Source organism: Drosophila mojavensis, unplaced genomic scaffold (genome assembly GCF_018153725.1).
Source record: "Drosophila mojavensis isolate 15081-1352.22 unplaced genomic scaffold, ASM1815372v1 contig_136, whole genome shotgun sequence".
NCBI classification, from domain to species: Eukaryota; Metazoa; Arthropoda; class Insecta; order Diptera; family Drosophilidae; genus Drosophila; species Drosophila mojavensis.
The window spans coordinates 22,619,892-22,645,419 of record NW_025318667.1 but is presented as its reverse complement, the minus strand read 5'-3'; the positions used below and the strand labels follow the sequence as shown (position 1 = coordinate 22,645,419).

The following is a 25,528-nucleotide window of genomic DNA, read 5'->3' as shown; positions in this document are numbered from 1 at the left end:
ACGTTTTGTGCTCTACAGCAAAATAATGAAAATTAACCATAAATTAGTGTATTGAAATAAACATAGATTAACGCCGATAATAGCTGCTGTCACTAAAAAAAAAAAAAAAAACAAAAAAAAAACGGACGGAAATAGGCCATTAGAAGTCGAGGTGGACATACCCTTGCTTAAATATGATACCAGCATTATAATATCTTTATACTATAATCACTTTATACACTGAGTTTCAATCGAATGGTAGAGCTTCATTAAGTAGATGCATATCGAAATTGTAATACCCTTGCCCAAATGATTCGCCCAAAATTAAAATTGTTTCGATTAAAAGCTGATAGATTCCTCAGTTTCTCCTTCCCTTTCATATCGTTTTGAAGTGACTATTGAGTGGGATATCTTCATACAAGCCGAGCCCTTACAAAGACTAACTTAGCTAATTTTGGAAAACATCTTCACCATTTTTAAAATATGGTATAAATTTCGGTTTTATATAATCAAATACAATATATAAAGATTTAACATTATTAACATCTTCATAAATCGTTTTACGTAATGAATATTTTCATGCAATACCCAAGCAACCTAGGAACTCAGCTTATAAGAAAGGAACATCGTTTATATCTGCATAGGTAGCTATTTTAAATTTCGCATATTGTATATACCTCTTGAATGAAGTAAACACATAAATTAAATAAAGCACACATACCCTAACCTAAATAAATTATCTAAGGCACAGGAAATCATCCTCAAATCATAGTATTTAGTTACACCTTATATAGCTCTCTTAACTAATCATCAACATTGCTGAATTCCAAAACGCTTTTAAATGTGCAAATATCTCCAATTCATAAGGTAGCTCCATCCAAAATTTTGGCAGCCTAATTTCAATATGCCCAAAAGTATGCTCCCCCATATTTTGCAGAAGAGCAAATGAAATGCTGAGCTCCACATAAACTAAGACTCATTCATATATAAGAAATATTATAATCAAGCATAAAACTGGATTAATCTTAATCTCCCTCATGCATTCACCTTTATCTATAAAATTCTAGATATGTTGAAAGGTCAGAGAAACGGGTTTAATTAACCGCAACAATAGCTCTCATTGGGTTGGAGAGTGACAAAGATGACAAGCTCTATTAGTGTTAATGTAGAGTACAGTATAGCCTGCCTAAGGCGTGCATACAAAAATCTGGGTAGTTTAAGGTCTGTACTTGACGTATTTAGTTTATAGTAGTAGTCTTCAAATATTTGATGATAGACAATTTGTTAAACTATTCATAAAGATCATTATGAGATATTATGATATGATATGGATACCCGGCTAGTAGAACACTGTGTTAGTAGTCTTATATGTATATAGATGTATGTTTGTAAGTTGAAGCTTATACTCAAATTACCTATAATAACAATGTTAATGATAATAACGATAACATCCATGTATGCAAAAACACATGTTTCTTTTTCATATGTGTGCACAGATATATCTGTGTAGATATGTATACTATATACCTAGTTTGGACAGCTTGAAGGTGCTTCCGCTTAACATGAAATTATCTTAGATGCTGACAAATATCAGCTTTATCAGCAAGGTGTTCTCAGGTGTTTTTACTTTTTGTTTTCATGGTAAGAAAAGAGCATTGCTCCATGTGGTGCAGTAAACACACGCTAAACCGAACTAGGTAAGCCTACAATTATCATTCCAATAAGACATTTAAGTGTAATTCCTTACAGAGCATAGATTAAGGCTTGACAAATCTCTTTGTTCACTACTTGTTCCCAATCACATTCACTAAGAACGCTGGAATGCGATTCTCTCGTCTGGATGCTGCGCGCTCGCTGCAAGCAATTGGAATGTTTTGGAATGTTTTGGAACATACCTGCATTCCGCACATCATCGCTGCTGGCATTATCATCATCGCTATTCAGCAGCGGCTCATAGCCGCATTTGGTATCGCGCCCACGATTCCGACTGCGACTGCGACTGTGACGGGGGCTGCGACCCCGTCCGCCCAGCAACAGTGCCTCGCACTGACGCAGCTTCTCCATTTTGAATAACGGTGTGGCCAGGAGGCGGCTCGAGTTGCTACTTGTTTCGGAATAACGGCAACGACTTGAATATTAATTCGACATTTTAGTCGAAACAGCAAGCTGAAACGGCAAACGGAACGCAACCAACAATCGTACTCAAAGTTGATTCATCCGCTAACGCTCTGTATGTGGCGCTATCTGCGCTAATTTGATGTCGACTGCGGCTGCTGAGGCCGTGGCTGATGCCTTGGCAGTAAAAAAAATTGCTATTGTTGGACAGCTACTGTTTAATCTGCTTCTTAAATGCACACAAACACAAACACATACACACACATACAGGCAAACAAGCACACACACACACATGCACACAAGTGAAAAGCCGCACACTTACACCGCAATCTGCGCCTCTCCATATATTCGCATATATCTATGCATGTATGTATGTATTTATTTCAACTTCTATCACATATACTTATGCAAGCCGGCGAGCCACTGTCAACAGCTGAGCGTCACAAGTCAAATTGCTCTGTCAAAATGTCAGAGATGGCGCAGCCAACTGGATTAACATTCACTCAAGCGACACAGCCATTTGACTTAACAGAAGCTGAAAGAAGAAGCCTAGAATAACTGTTAAGCACACATACGCACACACACGCGTGTAGAGCGAAATGTGAGCGTGTTCCATTTCCACAATGTTTCATTTTCGCTGTGGAAAAATATTGCGTTGCCCAACTGTGTAAAATTTCTCATATAAATAAAATCTAAAATTACTACAGCAGAAAAAATCAACATTGGAAAACGCTTCAAATGATTTCGTTCTAAATATTATTGTAAAATGATATATTGTAAGCTGATGAGTTGTAAACATTTGGTGAATTCTTTGAAAAGTATCTGAAGAGCCAGGCGTACGCTGGCCGATCGAATTCAAAATATTCGCATTACAGGCCTCATATAATCATATTTCAAGCTCAATTAACGCGTCGCACGGTGAATGGATCCGGTGAGATAAGCATTTGGTACACCTGTCCTACAATTGACGTCACTAAAGGTGAGAATATGATAGTGCAAAATGAAGAACAAAGACAAAACAAATGCCCAAGCTATTTCTGAGCGATTCGTATTTATCAATTATTTTTTCTGATTTGCTTTCAAAGTTTCGCGTGCGTGCGTGCGAGAAACGCGCGCGCGTGCAGGCCCTTGAGAGAGCTGGAGCCAAAATGAATCAAACGAAGTCCGCGCTGCTTCGCTGTGCACTTAAATCAGCTAGAAATTTGTAAACACAATACAATGACGCAGGTGACAGAAGAGCACTTAAGCCAAACTCCTCTCGCTCGCTCTCTCTCCCTCTCTCTCTCTCTCTGTCATTCTCTTTTTCAGACGCCAACCACTTGAACAGCTGTGCTGCTGACCGTTATGCGCCGATGCGCCGCGGCGCGCTGACAGCGGACAGCGAAGCCAATAGCCGACAATGGCAATGATTGGAGGGCCGCCAACAATGACAACAACAACAATAATAATAATAATAATAATAATAATAAACAAATGTTACTAGGCCAAATGGTTAGCCATTTGATAAAAACAAATACATATAATAAATAATTATAATTGCCAGCATTAGAGATAAACAATTGTAAATGTGTAAATGAGTGTAAAATGTTTTTAAATAGCATGCATTAAAAATAAAACAAATAAATTTGCAAAACAGAATAAATTAGATTACAACTAAATGAAATGTAATTATTTATATATTTGTTAGTTTTGCAAATGTAATTTAAAAACTATAAACTAAATATGTATGTACAAACGTGTCTATAAATAAAAGGGATAGCAAAATAATATAACTGTGTTATAAATAGCTTACGTATGGGCCTGCGGCGCATTGTGGACGCACTATTCTCGCCGCCACTGTTCATATTGCTCTTAATGGACTTCATGGTGTGCCCTCGGGTACGTTGTGGACGTTGACAACTGACAACAACAAGTGGGCGTGAATTTTGCAAAGATAGTACGTGATAAAAAGAGAACCAAAAGAAAAGAAAGAAATGTATGTATGTGTATTGTAATTCCAAAACAAAACTAAGACAAAGCCTATTTCGTAGCCGGACAGTAGAGGCTACAAATATTACGCACACTTGCACTATGAATCGGTAAAAGCGAAAGAGCGTTTGCACACAGGCGCAACAGGGTCCAATATTTTCGCCGCGTACTGTTTACTAAACAAATTGTGCATGGCAGTGCCAAAAAAAAAAAAACTAAACAAACATTTAAACCGGTTAACGAAGACGCGACGCCAACTGCGACTACTCTAATATATATGTATGTATATATTCATTCATATTGAACAAACTTTACTTTTCCTGCTGACACAAGTTTCAATGTTGAACGGCAACTGAAAACTAAAGGCGAATTCTTATGTCGATCGGCAAAGAGCGACGAACCCAGCAGCAGCAAACACACAAGAGACTCTAATGAATGCAAAAAAAAACTGAAGGGAAATTTATCTTAAGAGCGAGAGAGAAGAAGAGCGACAGCATAAAACCATCAAACCGAAACCAGAAACTTTAATGCGCGCCTGAACGGCAAGGCGTGAGGGGTATATAGGACGTATTGCTAACATGAAGTTATCATAGCAGCAACGGACAGATAAGAATATGTATACATGCATACATACATACATATGTACATGTATGTATATACATATAAATATATTAGAGTGCAGGACAAGCATGGGTTGCACAACGACGTTTGTTGATAAGGGCAAATATGATTCTGTTTAATCAATTAACTTTTGCAGTCGCAACAACTTAGACTGAATGGCAACAAAAGAGAGTGAAAAGAGATAGAGCAAGAGCGTCTTAAGCTATCTGTCGCAAAGGCGCGTAGGCGTGTAACTGTGTGTGTGTGTGTGGGTGTAAGGCTTCGATGACTTCGGTGACTTTGGCGAAATCGCTAGAGCAAGTTCATGACATTGACATAGTCAGATGACCTTAACACCTTACGATAATCGTTGTGATAACACTTGCCATATACACGCACATACTAACACTGATGAAATTCCACTGAACTTGACCCATTTGACGATAGGTACTTACACGGTGTACTTTTCATACATACATACAAATGTTCACAGACAAAAGAATAATGAAAAGAAAACCAAAACAATAAGAAAGGAACATTGCTCACCAGTGACAGAGAGAGAGAGAGAGCGAGAGCGAGAGAGCAATCGAATTCCAATTTCATTCATTGCAGAAATAAAGCACACTGAGTGCCGCTCAACTTTGTTCATACATGTGTGAGCACATGGCGCGCACACACACACACAAAGAGATACACGTGAGGCTGCCGCCGTTGACGTCGTTTAAACAAAGTAAACTCCAAAATGGGGCTGAGGATTCGTTATGTGCCTGCCTCCTCATTTGGTTAACTGTTCGTTCATTGATTTGACATTTTTCAAAAACACGCTAACACAGACTACGACACAGCACGTGTATGTTGCAGCAGACCCTGTCAGTTATATGTACATATTTGCTTTGCTTTGTTTTATATTGATTTTTACCAACCAGGAGGCGAATGCAAGGTGAAACGGAACGTGGGAAAATAGCTGCACATTGCAGCTGACGGCGCGACGAAGCAGACGGGGGGCAGCCCACTGCTGTTTCTTTTTTTTTTTCTCCAGAATTTCATAATCAAGTGAAATGTAACCATCTGCTCGCGCGAGATATGGAAGCGCCCGGATAGTTTAATACATGTAAACAATTATTATTGGTAGCAGTGGCACGTGTAGTAATGGCAAAACTATAGGATGATTTCTTGCAATTGACTGTTGTTGTTGTTGTTTTGATTGTTTTGATTATTTGTTTGTTGGTTATGTTGGGTTTTCGAACTTGTCTACACAAAAAACAAAGAAACAAAAGTATTGCCGCTTAATATGTGTGCATGGATAAATGGCAACACAGTGAGACATTGAGAGATAGAGACACACTTGAACACCAAACAAAAAGTACACTTACTAGATAAAGAAATCAACGAAAATAACAACAATTAACAATTTGAAAAGAGCACTCACATCTCTTCCAGACAACTTTAGTCGCGGTAACAGCGCGAACTTGAAGTTTACTCGCTTCATTGACTTACAATTTCAAACTGAAGCAGCAACAACAACGATGAAAAGCGTAGACACTTTCCACCCCATTATGCACACAGGGGACAGCAACAAGAACAATATGCAAAATCGAAAAAGGCGCTTTCATTGCGATACGCGACAGAAAGCACGACATCCTATCGATAGGTAAATATATCGATGATATTGAAATTGCTAAACAGTAAGTATTTTTAAATGAATATATTCAGGTATGTGTCTGCTGCCGCAGAAAATTAAAAGAAAAATAAATTACAAAAAGAGTTCCTAGCAAAACTATACACTCAACTGTAACTGATATTAACCAATTCCCAAAAAAGCACTATCGGAAAATACTAGCTTACTCAATTTTGATCATCCGTCACTAATCTTTTACAAACATCGGCTCTGTTAACTTTCCTTAAAGATTCTGGCATCCTTGTTACTATAAAATATCGATACAACTAGATATCAAGTCGATACTCATTCGATCATAGCAGCCAGAAATGCTCAGATTGTAATCTTGATTCAAAAAGAAGACTAGAATTGTTTAAGTTCGCAACTAGTGCACAGTGTATTTAGTGCCGGGCAAGGGATAACAGCAAAAAAAAAAAAAAAAAGAGAAAAAGCGCTTGTCTGTCTTGTTTTTTAATATTTTCTTCGTTTTTTAAATATCTGTGTACATATGTACATATAATTTGCTCCATCTATACTTTACGTGTGTGTTGCCCCAAGATCCCGCCGCATTTGATTTTGCTGGCTACCGAAAATTGAAAATTTTGTGTTTCCTCAAACGTTTTCGAATTAAAAACCAATTCGCCTCTGCGATTTTGGGTAAGTAAAATTTCTTTTTTTTTCTTTTTCGTAGAATTCTTATGTAGAAAGGTTTGCCATTATATACATGTTCAGAAATATATATGTAAATTTGAAGATACTTGAACATATACATACATATTTACATACATACATGCATACAAATTTTGAGATTTTCTGCTTTGGCATTAGAAACTGCTCTAGGCACAGGCATCCATGAATACACACATATGCCTATACATATGCATGTATGCATGAGTACGCAAGAAAAGGCGATGAACGCGAGCGTCAAAAAGTAACGGTGCTTTCTGTTTGCGCGTTCGTTGCACTAGCCTCACTAACACGTCTATAAATCGAGAAGAAACAAGTAAAGTGAACGACCAACAAATTTCAAAATGGCCGCTAGTTTATGAATTTGAAAGAAAAGTATAAAGCGACAGGAATAAGAAAATAAAAAAATAAATAAGACCAGCCACTAGAGATGGGAGCGTGCTTGGCTGACGTTTCTACATATATTTGAAAATTAAATTAACTGACTAATTCAGATTTAACAAATAGGCTATACATTTTCAGATTTAACAAATAGGCTAAACATTTTTGTTCAAAATACTTGTAAAATCGACAGTTTGGGTCTGAGTATGTTTATAGCTTTAATTATTTATTGAAACTGAAATTTAGTTGGTTCTACAGAACTTATTGAAGATTGCTAAACGGCACATGGCTTTGATGTTGAGGCGTCCAATCACCTCTGGCAGCCGCCAGGCACCAGATCCGTACGACCAATTTTTGGAGAGCCGATGCATGTACCGTAAGCACACGGCCAGGGATGCATCTTGCCTGTTCCGTGTCATAGCTGAGCAGATGTATGACACCCAAATGCTGCACTACGAGGTGCGCTTGGAGTGCGTGCGCTTCATGACGCGCAAGCGTCGCATTTTCGAGCAGGTAAATTTAACAGCGAACTATATTTACTAAGCTATAAATTATGATCACATTCGTTAGCATGTGCGTGGCGATTTCGATAGCTATATGCTGGAGATGGCTAAGCCTAAGACTTACGGCACCATGCTGGAGCTACGTGCCCTATGCTGCATGTATCGGTGAGTAAGCCACAATAAATCAGAGGAAACGATGAGTCGATCAGTGATTTAATTGTATTGCTTTTAGCCGTAACGTCATCTTGTTTGAGCCATTCAATTTGGGCACTGCAGTCACTTATAATGATCGTTACGTGGATAATTTTCGTGTGTTCTACACAAACGAATTCCATTTTGATTCCGTCTACCAATTGGACTACATTGAAACGGCTGCGATTAGTCAGAGTTAGTTCATAGCAAGTACAAAAGAAATCCCATTTACTATATATGTGTGTGTATTTTAGCAATCAGCTTTAAGCTTCTTTATAAGATGCTATTTAAGCTGCCCGACGTGAATTTCGCCGTTGAGTCAATGCTGCACCCGCAAACATTCGAATGGGGCAACTATGAAGTGGAGATTGATCATAGGGGCTATTTTGTGCGCATTATTTGCAATGACGGACGCTTATTCACGCTTGATTTGCCTGAGCATACCAGGTGCATACTGGAGAACTATAAGTTGTGCAATTTCCACAACAATCCTAAGCATTTGAGGAGGAACGCGCTGGAGGGCAGTTCTAGACGCGAGCTGCAGATGAACTTGGATTCGCCAATGAACAATTTGGTGCCTAGCCGCAGTTCCGAGATACTGCACATGTGTCCTAATCCAATGAACTCTTGTGTGCGTCAGCTGCTCGATGATGGTGAGCAGCTTGCAGATTGATTATTGAAGATATAAAATATGATGGTATAATATATAATAATATATATTCATGCACAGGCATCACCCCATTTCCGTATAAGGTGGCCAAGTCCTTGGACCCTTATATGTATCGCAACATCGAATTCGATAGCTGGAACGATCTGCGCAAGGAGGCCAAGCGCTACAATGTGTATGCCAATGATTATAACTTCAAGGTGAGTTTCATAGGGTAACTGGTTTCTTAACTCCAATCGAAATTAACACCACACCTGAATTCCTCTAATCCCCGGGCTTGTTAATTATTTCAAAATCGAATGCACCCGTAACCTGACTGATGCTAATCATTTGCAGGTGGGCGCCAAATGCCGCGTGGAGTTGGTAACCGACACCGATAGACAACTATACACTTGCCATATTCAGAAGATTTCCGCAGACAAATCCTGCTCGGTAGTCTATATCGAGCACTTTGGGAAGAAATTCTTGGTAGGCCGTCCTTCCCTTCCCATCCCCGGCACACCTACTTACGTAAAAAAAAAAAAACTGATTGATTTCACTAATCATCTCTTTTTTGTCTCCATCTCGTTTCTATGCTCATCTAACAGGTGCCCTATGAGTCGTTGCATCCAGTGCCACCTGACGAGTTCCGCCCATGGGCTGTGCCATATCGCTATCAGCGCCAAATGCAGCGCATGCAGCTGGCCAAGCTCGCCCAGAAGACCAAGCCCAGATGGAAGAAGACCAAGCTGTACGATGTGGCCAATTACTTTGAGACAAGCAGCATGCAGTATATGCAGCTGGATTCCTGGCAGAGCTGCCCACCAATGTTGAACGAGCATGGAGCTTTGCAGCAACAACAACAACCGCAGCAGCTGGAGCAGCAATCGCAACAACAGATCGAGATTAATGAGACCACCGAGCTGGAGCAGCCGCAGCATTCGCGTGAGCAGCGTTTCCAGCCACGCGAGAAGTCTACGCGTCCTCCGAAGCTGAATCAGAAGCAACAGGCAGCCCCTGCTACCCCCGTAATGGGAGCTACCGCATTGCCGCCAACGGCCGCGTTGCCACCGACGGCCCAGATCCTTAATTATGTGCCCATTTCTGGGCGCGCTGCTCAATTGCCACAGCCGTGGCGCGGCGCTGCACAGCCCATGGCAGAGGAGTTTCCGACTGCCATCTTTCCAGGAGCTCCGCTGACTCCGGACGGTTGCATGTTTATGCATTTTGGTGGATATGCTCCACCGCCCATTTCGCTGCAGGCACCGCCACCGCCGTTTGGAGCAGCGCCATTTATGTTTGCTCCGGCACCGCCGCCGTTGGTGTCACCAGTGGCTTCGGTGATGCTGCCATCGGTGGGCACTGTCACCAGCAGCAGCACCAACAACTGCAACATGACCAACAGCACTGCAACAACAACTAGCCAATTCGCTATGCGCAGCAACAACGGTGAGGATCAGTTGGAGCCGAGGCGCTCGCTGCATGCCAATGGTGAGGATTTGCCGGCTGATCTGGGCACCTTGCGCTACTTCTACAACATGGGCGTCGATATGCATATGCGCTGGTCTAACATGATGCCGCCCGATGAGCAGGTGCGAATGTACAGCAACACGAATGCCAATCAGAACCACAACAACACGGACCAACAAGGAAATGAACAGAACGACGAGGCAGTTGCTCTGGTGGCAAACTCTACACCGCCGCCATCGCCGGTTGCAGCAGCTGCTGCCAATCCGCCGAGTGCCTTCGGCTCTGGCACAGAGACAAACGTAGAGAAGGGTCGCGGTCGCAATAAACGTGGCGGGTTCAACAAGATGCGTGGCAAGCGTCCGGAGCAGCTTCCCGATGTGGCCAAGGATGTCAATCTGTCGCATGCCATGCTACTACCGACGCCAACTCCGTCGCCCAATCCCAACGGGAATCAGTTCAACTTTTATCCCACTGTGCTGCCGCCGGTACCGCCCCAACCGACATTGCCGCCGCCGCAGATGCCGTCACCAATTTTTTTTGCACCCCAGAAGGTGGGACAGGTAAACTATGCTAGAAGTATAAGAAACTGAATGACTTTGCATTAAATCGTCTTCCCCATTCTCTGTGCAGCCTCCATATGCTTGGAACATGGGTCCGCCACCGATGGTAATGCCATTCGAGCGTCCTAAGAACTGTGCCATCGAGCAACAGCCAACTCCACCAGGTGTCTACAAACCACCACGTCACTAGAGCATCGACACCATATTACTACTATATAACCCTATATATATACAGAATATTATCAATTTCTATTTAGAGCAATCAGCTTAACTTAACATTTGCACAAAAGCAACGTATTTTCGAATCGATTCATAAACAAACAACGAACTCTCTATGCCGTTTTAAATTTGTTTTAAATTTTGTCTTTTTTTTTTTTTTTTTTTAAAGAAAATTTCGAACAAATTCATAAGAAATCAAATCAGTTATACAAAATCCGTAAAATGATCGCATCAATAATTTTAAATATGTAATGCAATTTTATGCGATTTTAATAACTTACAACTTGCACATTTTCGAAACAATAGAGCAACATAAACACATTTATAAACAATCTATTTATACATTTTACTCAAACTTATTCACTAATTTAGACTATATAACTTAACCTTTAAAAAAAAATTTGCTTGTTTATACATATTTTTTTAAAACAAATGTTAAAACTCCTAAGCAAACAAAAAAATAACAAATAACATAAAAACAAAAAAAAAATGTAAAAAAAAGAGGTATATGTATTATATATACGAAAAAAACAAAAAAAAAAATTATAACCTTATGATAACCAATAAAAACACTAAAGACACAAAACACAAAACTGTACGGAAATGCAACTGATTGAAAGAAATTTGGCCAACGGCTCGTTTCGTTTGTACGTGGTATTTCCAAAGCTCTGCTGCCACATTTTGTGTATTGATGATGGCCAAAAGCAAATGTTAGAGCGCTTAGGTAGAAATAATAATAATTCGTAAGTAAAATCTGGCAACTAGATTTACCAAAAAAAAAAAGAAGGTAAATGTGAATTATAACCTAAGTTGTTAGTCAAGTAATCTTTAGATGGTTTGATGCAGGTTGCCCATCACGCTGATGATCAGCTGAAAGAAGCTGGGAAACGCTCGACCCGCGGCCAGGCGATGATCCCGCAACCGAACGGGCTGAGGGAAATTATAGATAGAGTTGATATTGAGGCAACTTGTGAGTTTGGATCTGTATCTGACTCACTCCGAGCAAAGCTCTCGCCCAGGAAGAGGAGGAGCAGCAGCAGCAGCAGCCACAGCAGATGCCGATGCAGATGCAAAGAGAAGAAACGCATCTTATGTGCTCTTCTTCTCTTTCGCCTTTTGTTGTCTCTTTTGCACGCGCTGAACTTGTAACAGTTTTTTTATTTTTATTTAATTATATACTATTTCTTTGTTGATTTCGTTTCTTTTTTTTTTGTTTTTTAGATTTTTTGGATGCGCTCGGCTGTTTTATATTTTTGTGTTCGACTATTTATGCTTACAAACTGAAAACGTTTCGCTAAAGTGTCGCATTTTTATGCTGATCTCTCAGTTCGACAAATGGGCGGGGGTACCGACAGGCGACCTACATTCGAAGCTCGAAACTCAAATTCGATTATTGTGCTTAACACGCTGTCCCATGCATTAGCCTAATAATTGCTATGATTCGCATTAGGAGGACAAATAGAAATAGCCGAGAAAATGGAAATAGCTTCGACCTCTCCCACTGCCGCCGGAGGACAACTGATGCACGCAAAATATTAATTATATATTATACTCAATAACATATTTAATTAAGCCTTAACTGGGGCTATCAAATAATTGCTTATTTCACTAAAAACTAGAAAAAAATAGGCTAAGATGTATATCATCATGCAGTTACGTGTGATACATTGAAATATTTATGTGTCTCGCTATAATAAGTAATAATATATACTCTTTAGTTACATATAATTTTAACGAAGCTTACTCTAAACTGAAATATGTATATTTCTCTATATTTCTCTGTGTGATAGATCCAAGTACAGATCTTAATTTGCATTGGTCTATACAAAATTTTTTAAATGTAAAGTTTACCTGGATCTATATAAGATGTTATACATTAAAGCACTCTCAAATCGATCAAATATCAATTTGTACGCTGAGCGAAAGATTCAGCTAGAATTCAACAGTTACATTTATCGCTGTAGACGCTGATTATAAATGGAATTTCTTGCTTCAAAGTTTAGACTTGAAGCATTTTCACTTGATCACATTGTTTAAATCTGTTACCTTAAAATTAAACCTTATCTAGATTAAGATAATGTAAGAAGAAGAGGAAATTTAATTATAGATTAGAAATCACCTTTTCAGCTGGAAAATATATAATAATTTGAAAAAGAAAAGAAATTGCTAAAACTGTATTTGGAGCTAAAGTAACTTCAACTTCGCTAAATTTTAAATCAAATGTGAGTCTTATAATCCAAATCTTATAAAGCATGTCTAAACGAAGATATTGTTAAATGGTTGCCTTGGTAAATATAAATAATATAATATAAGTGATATATAGACTTATATATGATTGATCGATCAGAGGTTTGTTTTTAGAATACTAAATAAATTTAAGTGTTATTAAGTATAAAGAAAATATCAAAGCATATTTGTAAGTCCAATTTCATTGAATCGTAACTCGAACCCCAATCTATTGCTCCACTTCGAGTACGTAAAGCTATTACTACATCAATGTTTATGGTATTATATCATATATCACATCAACAGCTATCAAAGTTTATAGAAGTTGCATATATCAGATATTAAATGTTATATGTATTATATATCCTATATCGTATATCTTATATATACACTTTAGTTAAAGCCACGTTTTTTTTTAATTTTTTCAAATTTTTTTTTTTATTTGTTTGCAAAGAAACCTGCGCGCCCGCCTTGTGGGCGTCCAAGCTGTGTAAAAAACATAGTAACTAAGACCAGTGGAGACCAGTAGCTGGAAGCGGCGACAATGACATCGTCGCTGGGCATCGTCAGCGCTGGGGGGAGGGGCGCTTAGTACGATGGGCCCGAGTAGCTGGGGCCGGACTGGCTGGGGCCGTAGCTCTGGCCGCCATAGCTGCCCTCGCGGTCGCCAGCAATGTTGGCCAGGGCGGAGAGACCATGGTTGCCGCCCTGGAGCAGCTGGTAGCCAGCACTGACGGCGGCATTATCGGCGCCGGAAGCATACGCGGGGAGGGCTTGGCCGCCGGGGCCATGCTGTTGTTGGCCGGACACAATGGGGCCGGGTCTGTTCAGGATGTGGTGGCCCTGGCCGGATCCGTGCGAGCCCTGGCCGTAGCCCTGCTTGTTCTCATTGACAAAGTACTTCTCTGCTGGGGGCTTCACCACGTTGACGAACACGGGCTCGACCTTGACGCGACGTGGGTGATGCTTGACGTAGACCTTGCGGAGCACGATTGCTGGGGGCTTGTGGAGCACAACTGGGGCGGGCTTGACTACCAATGGAGGATGGTTCACCAGCACCTTGGTGGGTGGGCGACGCACAATGATGGGTGCCGGACGATGGATCAGAATCTCGCCCTTGTTCTGTGGGTAGGTGATCGAGGAGGTGAGGGTGTTGCCCTTGGTGTTCACCGGCTTGTAGGGAATGTTCTGGTCGGAGCCGTAGCTGCCCTGACCGGCCTGGGCGACGCCAGCGGCATCGGCATTGCCAGCCAAAGCGCCAGCTGAGGCGCCATCGCCGACACCGTTGCCGTACTCACCGGCACCGCCAGCGGATGCAGCGGCTGCTGCATCGCCGTCGGAGCTGGAGCTGTAGCTCTGCTGTGAGCCCGGGCCGTATGACTCCTGGTTGCCGCCAGAGCCGTAGCTCGGTTGTACGCCGTAGCTGCTAGCGCTGGCACATGCCTACGAGAGAGAATTAGAGAAAGAGAAAGAAGCAGAAAGAGAGAGAGACAAAGAATGAGATGGCGAATCAATGAGCTGCAGCTGCGATCTCTGCTCTAAGCTGAGATGTGGAGCAAGTGGGTCATCGACCGATCGACCGATCGACCACTCGACCGATCGACCGATCGACCACTCGACCGATCGACCGATCGACTGATCAACCGATCGACTGTTCGACTGGGCGTATTTGTTACGTACAATTAAGCAGGCGGCTAGCGCCCATATGATGCTCTGTCTGTTCATCGTTTCCAGTCCCAGTTGGCGGTATCGAACTCGAGTGGCTCGTTGTGCGACCGTCTGCTGTCTTCTGCTGCCTTAGCTGGCTCTGAGATTTCTTTAAATATGCTGCCATCGAATGGTCGCCCTATGGTACGTGACATTTGGCCCGGTCGATGCCGTTGCTGCTGCTGCCGGTTGCCGCTGTTCCGCTCCAGCTTGGTCGCATTGTTGTTGCTATTGCCCACGCCAGCTAGCGAACATGGCCAAATGCTGATTACGCTCGCACGCATCTCGGTGCGCATATCTCGGCGTGTTACGTCGAAAGCAACAACAATTGCCACAGCCATATTATAAAACCCATCAGCCAACAATCCGCAAACAACATCTCGTGCATCGTGCGCCGTGCCCTGACACATAAGCCATATCGAGGTTTTCCACAACAGCACAGCACAGAACAGAGCAAAACCGACTGTCTGAGCGCAGATTGTGATTGCCAAATGGCAATTCAACAGTTCCGCATTGAAAGCTCCAAGCGATTAGTGGCAACAGCGCCAAGCCCGCAGCTGATCGCCGCTGGGTGAGTGGCTCATGTCGAGTTACAAGCTCCAATTTCCCCAGCTCCCATTCCCAACTCCCTTATCGCACACTCCTAGCCAACGGATAGATCATATGAGTATGTGAATTGGCATACACTGCAATCAAATTTGCTGCAATTTACTTTTGATATTGCATTGGGCATACACTGCAAACAAAAGTTTGGTGTCTAGTTCTAGGCAACTCCATTTATTTACGCCGTTGGCCATATAAGAGGTCATTCAACATTAACTTTATACACTGCAAACAATTTTAGGTGTGTTTGTATTAAAGTACTGCAGAGTCTGTTGCAGTTTGAGGAGCTATAAATTATTCTATATATGGATTTTCGGAATTTTCTTTTGGCTGACGTGGCTTTGGGCATATTCAATTGTCATTAAAATCTATGTATATGGATACACTGTAATCAATTTATGGGAACTTGTCTGTTAAACTTTAAGCTGCACTCAGATCCCTATATTTAATGAAAATTTACATATATCTATAGTGACTTAGGGTATATTAAATTCGCATATAACTTGATTTTTATGCACTTCAAACAAAGATGTCAATTCGTAGTATATTTTTCAGATTTGTAGATCAGAGAAAAACATATTTTGGGACTTTTTTTTTTTTGCAATTAGCATCAATGAAAATCAAGTTTTTGTCCAGCTCTAGGCACCTTTTTGTATTCATAGCTGATGTGGTTTTAGGCACGTTAAAATGTCAAAAAACTTCAACTTTATACACTGCAAACAATTGGTCTATGTGTTATTAATTTTTGGATTATAGTAATTCCAATATATATTGGGAAATTAGGTTCTAGAGTTAAGACTGGAAATGCTTTAGCTGACGTGGCCTTAGGCTGGGTAAAAATTAGCCATAAAATGTTTGCTTTAATTCTTATATATATACAGTTTCCTAGATTATATATAAAGGATATATATAAATAAATAATAAATAAATAAAAAATAATAAAAAAGAAAAAAGATATAGACTTTGTATATAAATAATAAATGTTATAAAAATAAATTTATACCTATCTTTATATATCCTTTATATATAATCTAGGAAACTATATTTAGGATATACATCTAAACGAAAACGAAATGTAAATATTTCTCAAATTTTTTTAGCCTAAACCGAATTTTATTTCAAGCCACGATCATATCACCATTAAAATAATACAAAACTAGTGTCAAGTTCTCTCTTAAAATTTAATCTTTAGAGAACATTACAGTTACGGCCATAAGAATTACCATGTCTGATACTCCATAATATCTGGGTAAAATATTATATCACATTCATGGTAGAAAAGAACGTCACATATGTATAATTATCTGCATATGTATACAGAGCTATAGATATATATACAAATATTTATATACATTTATAAGTCGTATAATCGCAATTCTATAAACTGTCAACGACAGCTGAATTTCTAAAATCCAAAAAGAAAACGCTGAAAAAACAGAAAAGTGTTCAAGTATTCAGCGCTTTTTCGATCTTGGCCCATTTGTTGTCTATGTCTTCGATACGATTAAAGCGAAATATCTGAAACCGAAAATACGAACACATAGTCTATTGCATGGGAAGTTAAGAACTATCGAAATACTTGCTAAATTATGTCAGAGATCTATTTTTTGCCTAGAATATTAAGGGTATTTCAGAAGAGCTCTGGAAAGGTATAAATTGTTTATATATTATATATGTCGATCAGGCTGTTTTTAGGATAGGAAAGTAATTCATGGAGCTTTTAGAAAATGTTAAGTCATTTCCGAGGGTCAGCAACTAGGAATCAAGAGCTATGAAGATCTCCTTGCTGTACTTAGGACAAAGACATCAGAGATGAAGTTTTTCTCATGAAATATTAATAGGAAATCAGAGTTCCTGAAGCCAAACAACTTTTTATATTCTAGGATATTTATAGTAATTTAGACTAAAAAGTTTGAATCATTAAAAAATAATTTCTTGGAATTTTTGGTTTTTGTATTTTAGGCTTTTTTATTTGCATTAGAAAAAAAAAAAATTTTTTTAAATTAAACGCCCTCCAGCAGGGCAGCGGACGGACTGCACGGCAAGTGCCCAGCGGTGCTCGCTTAGTAGTTGGATCCACCATAGGGAGAAGGGCTGGCATAGAGAGGAGAATCAGCACCGGCAGCGTAGCTGTCGGAACTGGAGCCGGAGTGGCTGGGGCCGGAGGCACCGTGGCTGCCGTAGGACGGTCCCTGGTTGTAGGACTGAGGCTGGCTGTAGGACTGAGGTTGCTGGTAGACGGGGGCAACCACTGGGGCCAGAGGTGCCTCGATCTTCTTGCCTGGCTTGTAGACCTTCACGTAGACGGGGTTGAGGCTCAGTGGCGTGGGCACCTTGTTGATGACCTCCTGCTGGTAGATGACCGAGGGCTTGATCTTGTAGATGACGGGATTGCCGCGCACCACAGTCGGTGGGCCGCTGTTCACATGGGCGGGTGGTGCGCCGGGCTGGTGCACAATGATTGGGGGCAGGGGCTGTGTGGCGATCACCTGATGGTTGTTATGGCCCGATGGCACCAACAGGGAGCGGAACAGATGCTGATCAACGAACTGGGGTGAGACCACATTGATCTTGCCCTGACGAATGTTGCTGGCCAAGTTGTTCTCGGCCAGTGATTCGGCGATATCCTCAGAGTTCTTCAGCTTCTGGTAGGTGGGATTGTTGTTCAGCGCCTGCAGCTGAGCCTGGACGCGGCCCAGGCGGCGGGCCTCCTCGGGCGAGGGCTGGATCTCGGCCTGGGCTGTCAGCTGATTCGACGAGGCCTGTGAGCCACCGGTGGCGGCATTCACATACTCATCCAAACCGGCCGATGGACCTCCGGGCAGATACGGCAGCGGACCGCCAGAGCCACGACCATAATTAGCGCTCACCAGCTAAAAGAAAATGAAACGAGATGCGCTTGATAAGAATTGGTTGCCTTTTTTTTTTCATTTTGCTTTGCAGCATTAGAGAGCTGAAGTGGGTGTTGGTAGAGTCGGTAGAGACGGTAGAGACGGTAGAGTCGGTAGAGTCGGTAGAGTCGGGAGTATTTTGTTTTTGTGGGTTGTACATACCGGTGCGGCGGCGACGGCGAAAAGCCCAAACCAGAGACCAAGTTGCATTTTGTGTGATGTCAGACGTCTACTGTTCGTTGGTTGGCACTTGAGCTTGGTCTTTATAGCGGGCCTATGGCATCGCTGTGGCGCTTTTATATCGCGCTCACGTTGCCACAACCATCATGGCCCCGGCTACGTGATCTTTGCGATGCCATTGCGCCAACGATTTACATTTCCGATTTCAAATTTTTGTCGCTCCGCCCAGCCGTTGGACGAGTCGATGCGATGCGATGCGATGCGATGCGACGCGATGCGACTTGCCGCGACGCGACTCGACTCGACTCGACTCTTGTTCTTCTTGTTCTTCTTGTTGTACATCTCATTGCTGCTGCTTGGCCAATGGCCAAGATCTCAGTCGCTGTCTGCAATGCTCGTGCTCTGTGTCAGTATCTGCGTGAGTTCTTTGCGACAGCTTGGACTCGCCACACACACACACACGCACGCACACATACACACAAAATAATTGACAGTTGGCATAAATTGATCTTCAAGTGATCTTCGTATACAATTTTGCCTGTTTCGAGTCTTATCGAATATACATATATATCTTATCACACCCAACTGGAAGCTACAAATCTACTTCAACTATCTGTGATTAAAATAGCAGGCGGAACCGTGCAAACCCAACGAGTGCAATTTATCTGGAGCTACCTAGAATATCTTAGTTATATATGTATGCATATATACATAGATATGCATATGTGTTTGTGTCTGTGTGTGTATATATATATCACCTTCAGAAATTCCATTGCACGAAAAGTAAACAACAAGAAGTTTGTTTTGCTCTAATGATGTGGCACAATTCATTGTCGCTTCAAATTCATTCTTATTTTTGGCAGTTATCTGAAAGCGCTGAGCAAATGTTGCCTTAGCTATGCAAATTTCATAGTGAATTCAAGTGAAATTCAGTTAGGGTTCGGTAGCATCTATAATATGCCATAATCCTCCATTAGTTGTAGTTTGACGAGTCAAATTTTTCACCAGCAACTGAGGCACTTCTCGCATGAGGCACGCATCGATGCACTAATACATAGACACTTGCACCCATACATAGGCATGCTCAGTAATGTGAAAGGCTATATGGTATTATTTGAATGGTAAGTAATCCAATCGGTAAGTTTCTCAGGCATAAATTTGATGCTCTGGAAAATCTTCTTCACTTTGTAGGGATTGCCCAATCCCAGGGACCGCAAATAGAGTTATGAATTTAAATAAATTGAGACTCAAAAGAGTGCCCAAGAAGGGAGAGGAAATTACACATAAGTTATTTCGTTACGGTCCCTGCCCAATCCTTGCGTTTTTTTTATTATCTTCTCATTCTCTCATTCATGGTTTCGTTGCTCGTATTTGTCTTTCACTTTAATATGAAGACTTTATATTTATAATATGAAGACTCTTTATAATCATTTGTGAAGTTACCATTTACAGTTTCTATCTTATCAAAGTTCGGTAATTCTTTCATATTGTGTAGGTATTTGGACTATTCTATCTTTTCGCCTTTTTTCTCTTTTTCCTTTATTTCTCAATTTGCTGTCATTGCTTTCTAAATTTGTTTTTTTCCTGAAATTATAAAGGCTTATAATTTTTATTTTATTAATTGTTTATTCTTTTATTCTACATTTGTTATTCACTTTAATTTGAATCCATTTTACGTTTTATCTAAATGTTGATTTTAATGTTGTTATATATATATTATTTCATTGTTATATAGTATATTAATTACACCTAGGAGTCGTCGTAATTAAATTTTAAATTTCCATCACTATCACTATATATATTTCTCTGTTCTTATTCAGCGCAGTTTATCTCTCATCTAATCCAATAATTGGAGCTCGATCAATAGAAATAGCATATCTATACATATTATAATTCTTATAGTATAATTCATTATATTATATGATTCTCACCGACAGAAAAAGTACTACCGTTTCATTTTCATTTTTTTTCATTTTCTTATTTTCTTGCGTTTATTAAATTATTAAATACTAAACTTATTTAATCTGCGACGCTCAGAGTCCGCGCTTATAAAGCAAATAGGTTAGATCGCGAGTGGGTCGACTGCCGAAATCGTTGAATGCCGACTTGAAGGGCAGCTGGCTATCGAAGTCTTCGGAGCGTGCGACACTCGAGCTGGGCGCGGCCTGAGACTGTTCGGCGTGCAAGGTGTCCTCGCTGGAGCTGATGTAGCTGGCAGGAGCCGAGGACTCTGATGCAGCTGGATTGGATTTGTAGCGTTGGCGCAGGCCATTGGCCGACTTGCCAGCCTGCGTGTATGAGTGATGTTTGTGTTGTGTGTGCTGCGTGTGTTGTGTGTGTTGTGTGGGCTGTGTGTGTTGCGTGTGTTGTGGGTGTGGTTGTGCATAGTTCTGCCTATACACAGTGTGTGTGTTGTATTGTGTGTTGGGCAGTGCGTAGCCTCGTTCGTATAGTTGCCTCTGGTGCTCTGCCTGCTGCCTATGATAGTTGTTTTTGAGCGACATTGCCTCGCCATCGAGACTCAACTGGGTGACCAAATTGGGGTGACCATAGCCACCGGATCGACTGAACTGTTGCTTCTGCTGTTGCTGCTGCTGCTGTCGCTGCTGCTGTTCCTGCTGTTGCACCTCTGGCGGCCGTTCGGCACCCGGCAAATACTCATGATGCACCTCCTCATGTACGCCACTGCTGGTCTGATTGATGATGCGATTATAGTCCTCATTGGTGCCGCCCACCTGCAGGTGAATGGCATGCTTGAAGTCATCGCCCAAGTGCTTCAGCCAGAAATCATCGTTCACATCGCCGGTGGTATAGATGCGCGTCGTCTGGCCGCTCTTGGGCTTGCCGACTCCGGCGCTTGTGGCGGCCATAACATCGATCACATCGTACTGACCATCCTCTACAACTTTCGGTGTCACCGTATTGCTGTCCAGGTCTGTCTCCAGCTCTTTGTCCATCTCCTCAACGCGAGCTGCTCTATTCAGATCACCGCCAATTACCAAATCAGCATCGGAGCTGGGACGGATTGTGGTGCTGCTGCTGAGGCTTCTCGGACTGCTGCTGCTGTTGCTGGTGTCATTCTTCTGATGGTAATTGATTTCAGAGTTTATTTGCGCTCGTTATGCTTTAGGGCCTTCCGATAACTCACCTGCCCTATTGCCAGCTGTGCCAATGCCATTACCGTTAGCATTAGCAGCGGCGGCAGCCAAACAGAGTTGGCAGGGGCGCCCATTCTGATATGTTAAGTTAGCTAGATGTGTGATCTCTGCTCGGGCTCTCCAACTGAACTCAGCGCTCCAAGTGAACTGGACTTAAATACTCGATTGTAGCTGCGTGAGCTTTTGTGCACTAGCCAAAGCGGGCAGCGTGCGCACAGACGTGATCTATGCCCAGATATCAGATGCATCATCGACTGCATCATCGCTGTCAACCTTGCTTCATCTTTGATGCGTCAGCTGGCCCAGGGTCAACAATAATGGTTAGCACTGGCCGCTCAATGGGCGCGTACGAGGCTTCAATAGCTGTGGCTAGTACGCAATGCACTTGTCATTGATGGCGGCCAGCATGGCAGCCATTTCCGGTTGCACGTGAGTGAGAGAGCGAGAGCAAATAAGACAGAGGATGGCATAAATAATGAATATTTACTTGTGCATTGAGAGCAGCTTGCAACTTCCGCAAAAGTGGAACTGAGTATACGGCCGGAATGCCACTGCAGAAAGATTGAGAGCTGTTTACCTTTGTAAAGGTTAAAGTTCATGTTGTTGTTAATGCTAAGTCGTTTGTGATTCAAACATCAGCAAGATCTATCAACATGCATACATGTGTATGTATGTATGTATGTATGTACATCACACATTAATTTATGACTGAGAAATTTCTACTCGAATTTTCTTTTGCATTTGCATTTATTTGGCACGCAAAAATCGTGAAATACGCTTGGAATGTGTATGGTATGTGGATAATAAATGCTCGAACAGATAGTTAAAAAGCAACGAAACTGGAAAAAGTGCAAAAGAGAAAAAGAGATGCAAAAGCTAATCTATCAGAGATAGCAGAAATCTAATAGCCAAACAATCGGCAAACTTGATGCATCGATAAGAAACCGACTTCCTGTTCAAATTTACTAGCATTTCAAGGCAACTAAAACATGAACGTGAACGACAAAAGAAGAATGTGAGAGTAGCTGTTAACCTTGATAGGAGCACGAATATACATATGTATATACATATGAGAGTATGCAGAAAACATGCATGTATTAGTATGTTTAAATTACATATGTATAAAGTAATTATTAATTATGGTTTAACTACGTGTAAATACATCATCATAGTCTGTATTCATATGGTTAGTGTAGACAATCTGAAACATTTACATGTAATAATTGTTATTTAGATAGTAAGAAATAAGCACATATTTGTAGTTAGACAAAGCAAAAGACTTTTATTGAATACTTTTTGGAGCATACTCAGAAGTTGACGTTGAATTGTGAACGTAAACAGAAAACGCTCCACACACGAACGGACGGGGGGACAGAACGATGAAAAGTGCAATATGAGAAATAAATTAAATACAATTTACAAACCATATATACAAAGATTTTTACATATATATATATATAGAGAAACTGTACAAGTGGAGCGGGCATTGTTCCACTGGCCTAAATAAATGCGCGCCCAGATTTGCGGGGCTCAGCAGAATTTTTTTGGCTGGCCCATTGGGTCATCTTCTTTAGTAGCCGTAGCCGTAGCCGTTGCCGCCGTCTCCGTTGCCGTTGCCGTGGCCGTAGTAGCTGCAACGAGAATCGAATCAGAGTGTGAGAAAAAAAAGCCGCCAATAATTTACCCATTTATTTGTGTTGTAATTTGTTTTCGTATTAAGTTTATTATAAACTAGGCAACTAGCATAGAAGTTGAACCACAGACATCCCCCTATATAAACAACCGCACTAAATATATATATATATATATGTGTATAATACAATGATCTATCAGCCCACAGAGTTAGTTAAGTGCTTAGGCGAGTGGTGCCTAGAACCAGGCGCGCAGATAGTCTGTGATGGGCGGCACATTGTACGTATCCAAGCTGTAGCCGTCGTGATTGTGGCTATTGTAGCCATAGGTTGTCGACGGCGTCGTCGAGTAATCAGCTCTGAGCGCCGATTCTGGTTCGGTGGACGTGTCGAAGCCCCAGCCGCCCAGACGGCCATCGAAGAGCTTCTTGAGAAAGTCGGTCGTTTGCTTTCTTTGTTCGGGCTCGGGGTCAACCAAGACGCCGCCATATTGTGAATCGGTATCAACATATTCCGGATGCTTGTAAACAATGCCCGATATGATGCTATCCAGCTGATTGTTAGCCACGTGCTCCACCGGATAGCCATCGGCGATGCCCAGCACTGGCGGTGCATAGGTGCGCGGATTGATCGACTGCAGATCGCCAGCGAATTGCAGCGGCGTGGAGCTCTGCTCGAGTGGATCTGGCACCGAGGTGGTCGACAGCAGCGTTCGCAGCTGCGAGTCATCCACAAATCTGTACTCATTGTAGTTGCCCAACAGTGGCGAGGGTATCTGCTGTGGGAAATAGCTGAGCGCCGAGCGCTTGGCCGGTATCGTGTTGACCAACGATGGTGGTGGCGGTGATGGTGGCGGCATTTCCGATTGCTCCGATATATCTGGCTGCTCGGTATTTCGTTCCGATATCTCGGGCTGTTCGGTGCTGCCTGTGCTGCTGAACTGTGGCGCCTCCTCGGCGGCATCGCCTGGGCTGCTGGCTGTGATGGCGCCGCAGCCCATATGGCACTGGCCGCGCTTGAAACTGGGATTCAGTGTCTCCGGCATGTATTGTATGATCTCTGGCGCCGTCAAATCAATATTGGCACGGTCCCGCTCCAGCAGATCATACTCACCCTTGATGTCGCGCTTGACCAAGTGGCGACCCAGGCCTAGCCAGCGCTTGCCATGCCCCACGCCCTGGGCCGATGTCTTTTTTGTCTTACGCTTGATCTTGGTGGGCGCGTGCTCCTGTGGGGGCACCAGCCCAAATATACGCATCTTCTGCTGCTGCTGTGGCGTCAGATCCTTGTGATAGAGCTTAACATAACGCACCGGACGCTCCTGCAACTGCTGCTGGCGCATTATGCGTTTGCGCAGCAGCGACCCATGCGAACGTAGGTCGCGACGACGACGTATGGCATTGCCATTGGCAATGGCCATGGACTGCTGCTGCTGGGCTACGTACCTTGGCTTGGCAGCGGAGCAGCTGCTGCAGCTGCAGCTCGACTTGTCCCGGGCGCGGCAATCTGCAATGATGGCGGGAGAGAGAGAGAGAGAGAGAGAGAGAGAGAGAGAGAGATGAGGTTAATGTGCATTGTCATATTAGGCTCGGGTGTTACCCACCTGATTTGTTGACCGTAACACGGTCCACCTTGGCGTACAGTTTGGCCGGTTTGACTGTGGGCGGCGCAGCTGTGCGCGGCTCCTCGACGGTAAAGTCGAAGCTGTAGCTTATCTTGGCCTTGGCCTGCACGGGCTTGTCCACGCGATAGCCATACTGGCCGCCCTCGTACTTCTTGGGCTTGCTCGGATTGGGCACATTCAGCTGGTAGCCCAGCTGGGTGGGGCATGCGCAGCCATCCTCTCCCGTATAGACAACCTGAACGGGCGTGGGGGCTGTTGCAACATGGCCAAGCAGCGCCAAGACAACAATTGGCAGTAGCGCCATCGCGATCGACATGGTATGTATAGCTATATAAATGTATTTATATATATATATAAATATTTATATATATATATATGTATATCAAATGTTATCAAACGGCGTCTGTTTAGGTATCTGGCGCTCTGGCAACTAGCCCAAGCTTGGCTCGTCGCATTCTTTATATCGGCTTCGACTCCATCCAGTGCAATCTCTCACGCAGCACCAGCGACCACGTCTGGAGTGCTGTCTGT

General features: G+C 42.3%; 6 protein-coding genes across 14 annotated transcripts in view; 1 reads left to right on the top strand and 5 right to left on the bottom strand.

The window, feature by feature from the left end:
- Positions 1-6,233, bottom strand: part of LOC6584501 (solute carrier family 41 member 2) — a 35,275-nt gene extending 29,042 nt beyond the window's left edge. The window contains exons 1-2 of one of the 3 annotated variants that reach the window (XM_015161556.3): positions 6,092-6,233; positions 3,887-3,993 (exon numbers count right to left, since the gene is read on the bottom strand). In XM_015161556.3, coding sequence (XP_015017042.1) covers positions 3,887-3,959 — 73 coding nt within the window. In that variant the 5' untranslated portion in view covers positions 3,960-3,993; positions 6,092-6,233. Of the gene's footprint in view, positions 1-1,874; positions 2,059-3,886; positions 3,994-6,091 lie in introns of those variants that run through there. The other 2 variants (XM_015161557.3, XM_032732134.2) reach the window with 2 other exon arrangements.
- Positions 6,234-6,656: 423 nt separating this feature from the next.
- Positions 6,657-11,138, top strand: LOC6584499 (protein ovarian tumor locus). Of its 5 annotated transcripts, none has more exons than XM_015161278.3 (9): positions 6,657-6,976; positions 7,634-7,900; positions 7,958-8,055; positions 8,123-8,277; positions 8,337-8,735; positions 8,813-8,949; positions 9,086-9,217; positions 9,337-10,758; positions 10,829-11,138. In XM_015161278.3, the coding sequence occupies exons 2-9, from the start codon at positions 7,673-7,675 to the stop codon at positions 10,946-10,948; spliced, it is 2,691 nt and encodes an 896-aa protein (XP_015016764.1). In that variant the 5' UTR covers positions 6,657-6,976; positions 7,634-7,672; the 3' UTR covers positions 10,949-11,138. The 5 variants fall into 5 exon arrangements, with proteins under 5 accessions (XP_015016764.1, XP_002010154.1, XP_043862941.1 ...); XM_002010118.4 differs by having other exon boundaries at positions 6,658-6,976; positions 7,646-7,900; XM_032732331.2 differs by lacking the exon at positions 6,657-6,976 and adding an exon at positions 7,492-7,591 and having other exon boundaries at positions 7,646-7,900.
- Positions 11,139-13,611: 2,473 nt separating this feature from the next.
- LOC6584498 (chorion protein S38) lies at positions 13,612-15,016 on the bottom strand. The gene is made up of 2 exons (XM_002010117.4): positions 14,884-15,016; positions 13,612-14,646 (listed from the first exon to the last, which is right to left on the bottom strand). Exons 1-2 carry the CDS (start codon positions 14,926-14,928, stop codon positions 13,792-13,794), a joined length of 900 nt encoding a protein of 299 aa, XP_002010153.1. The 5' UTR covers positions 14,929-15,016; the 3' UTR covers positions 13,612-13,791.
- Positions 15,017-17,454: 2,438 nt separating this feature from the next.
- On the bottom strand, positions 17,455-18,679 carry LOC6584497 (chorion protein S36). The gene is made up of 2 exons (XM_002010116.4): positions 18,567-18,679; positions 17,455-18,386 (listed from the first exon to the last, which is right to left on the bottom strand). The coding sequence occupies exons 1-2, from the start codon at positions 18,612-18,614 to the stop codon at positions 17,577-17,579; spliced, it is 858 nt and encodes a 285-aa protein (XP_002010152.1). The 5' UTR covers positions 18,615-18,679; the 3' UTR covers positions 17,455-17,576.
- A 1,861-nt stretch (positions 18,680-20,540) lies between these two features.
- On the bottom strand, positions 20,541-22,349 carry LOC6584496 (BMP-2-inducible protein kinase). Of its 2 annotated transcripts, none has more exons than XM_015161555.3 (2): positions 21,733-22,349; positions 20,541-21,664 (listed from the first exon to the last, which is right to left on the bottom strand). In XM_015161555.3, exons 1-2 carry the CDS (start codon positions 21,814-21,816, stop codon positions 20,618-20,620), a joined length of 1,131 nt encoding a protein of 376 aa, XP_015017041.1. In that variant the 5' UTR covers positions 21,817-22,349; the 3' UTR covers positions 20,541-20,617. The 2 variants fall into 2 exon arrangements, with proteins under 2 accessions (XP_015017041.1, XP_002010151.1); XM_002010115.4 differs by having other exon boundaries at positions 20,541-21,667; positions 21,733-22,347.
- A 648-nt stretch (positions 22,350-22,997) lies between these two features.
- LOC6584495 lies at positions 22,998-25,509 on the bottom strand. Of its 2 annotated transcripts, XM_044007438.1 has the most exons (3): positions 24,977-25,483; positions 24,819-24,879; positions 22,998-23,373 (listed from the first exon to the last, which is right to left on the bottom strand). In XM_044007438.1, the coding sequence occupies exons 1-3, from the start codon at positions 25,311-25,313 to the stop codon at positions 23,313-23,315; spliced, it is 459 nt and encodes a 152-aa protein (XP_043863373.1). In that variant the 5' UTR covers positions 25,314-25,483; the 3' UTR covers positions 22,998-23,312. The 2 variants fall into 2 exon arrangements, with proteins under 2 accessions (XP_043863373.1, XP_002010150.1); XM_002010114.4 differs by lacking the exon at positions 22,998-23,373 and having other exon boundaries at positions 23,417-24,879; positions 24,977-25,509.
- Positions 25,510-25,528: the final 19 nt, after the last annotated feature.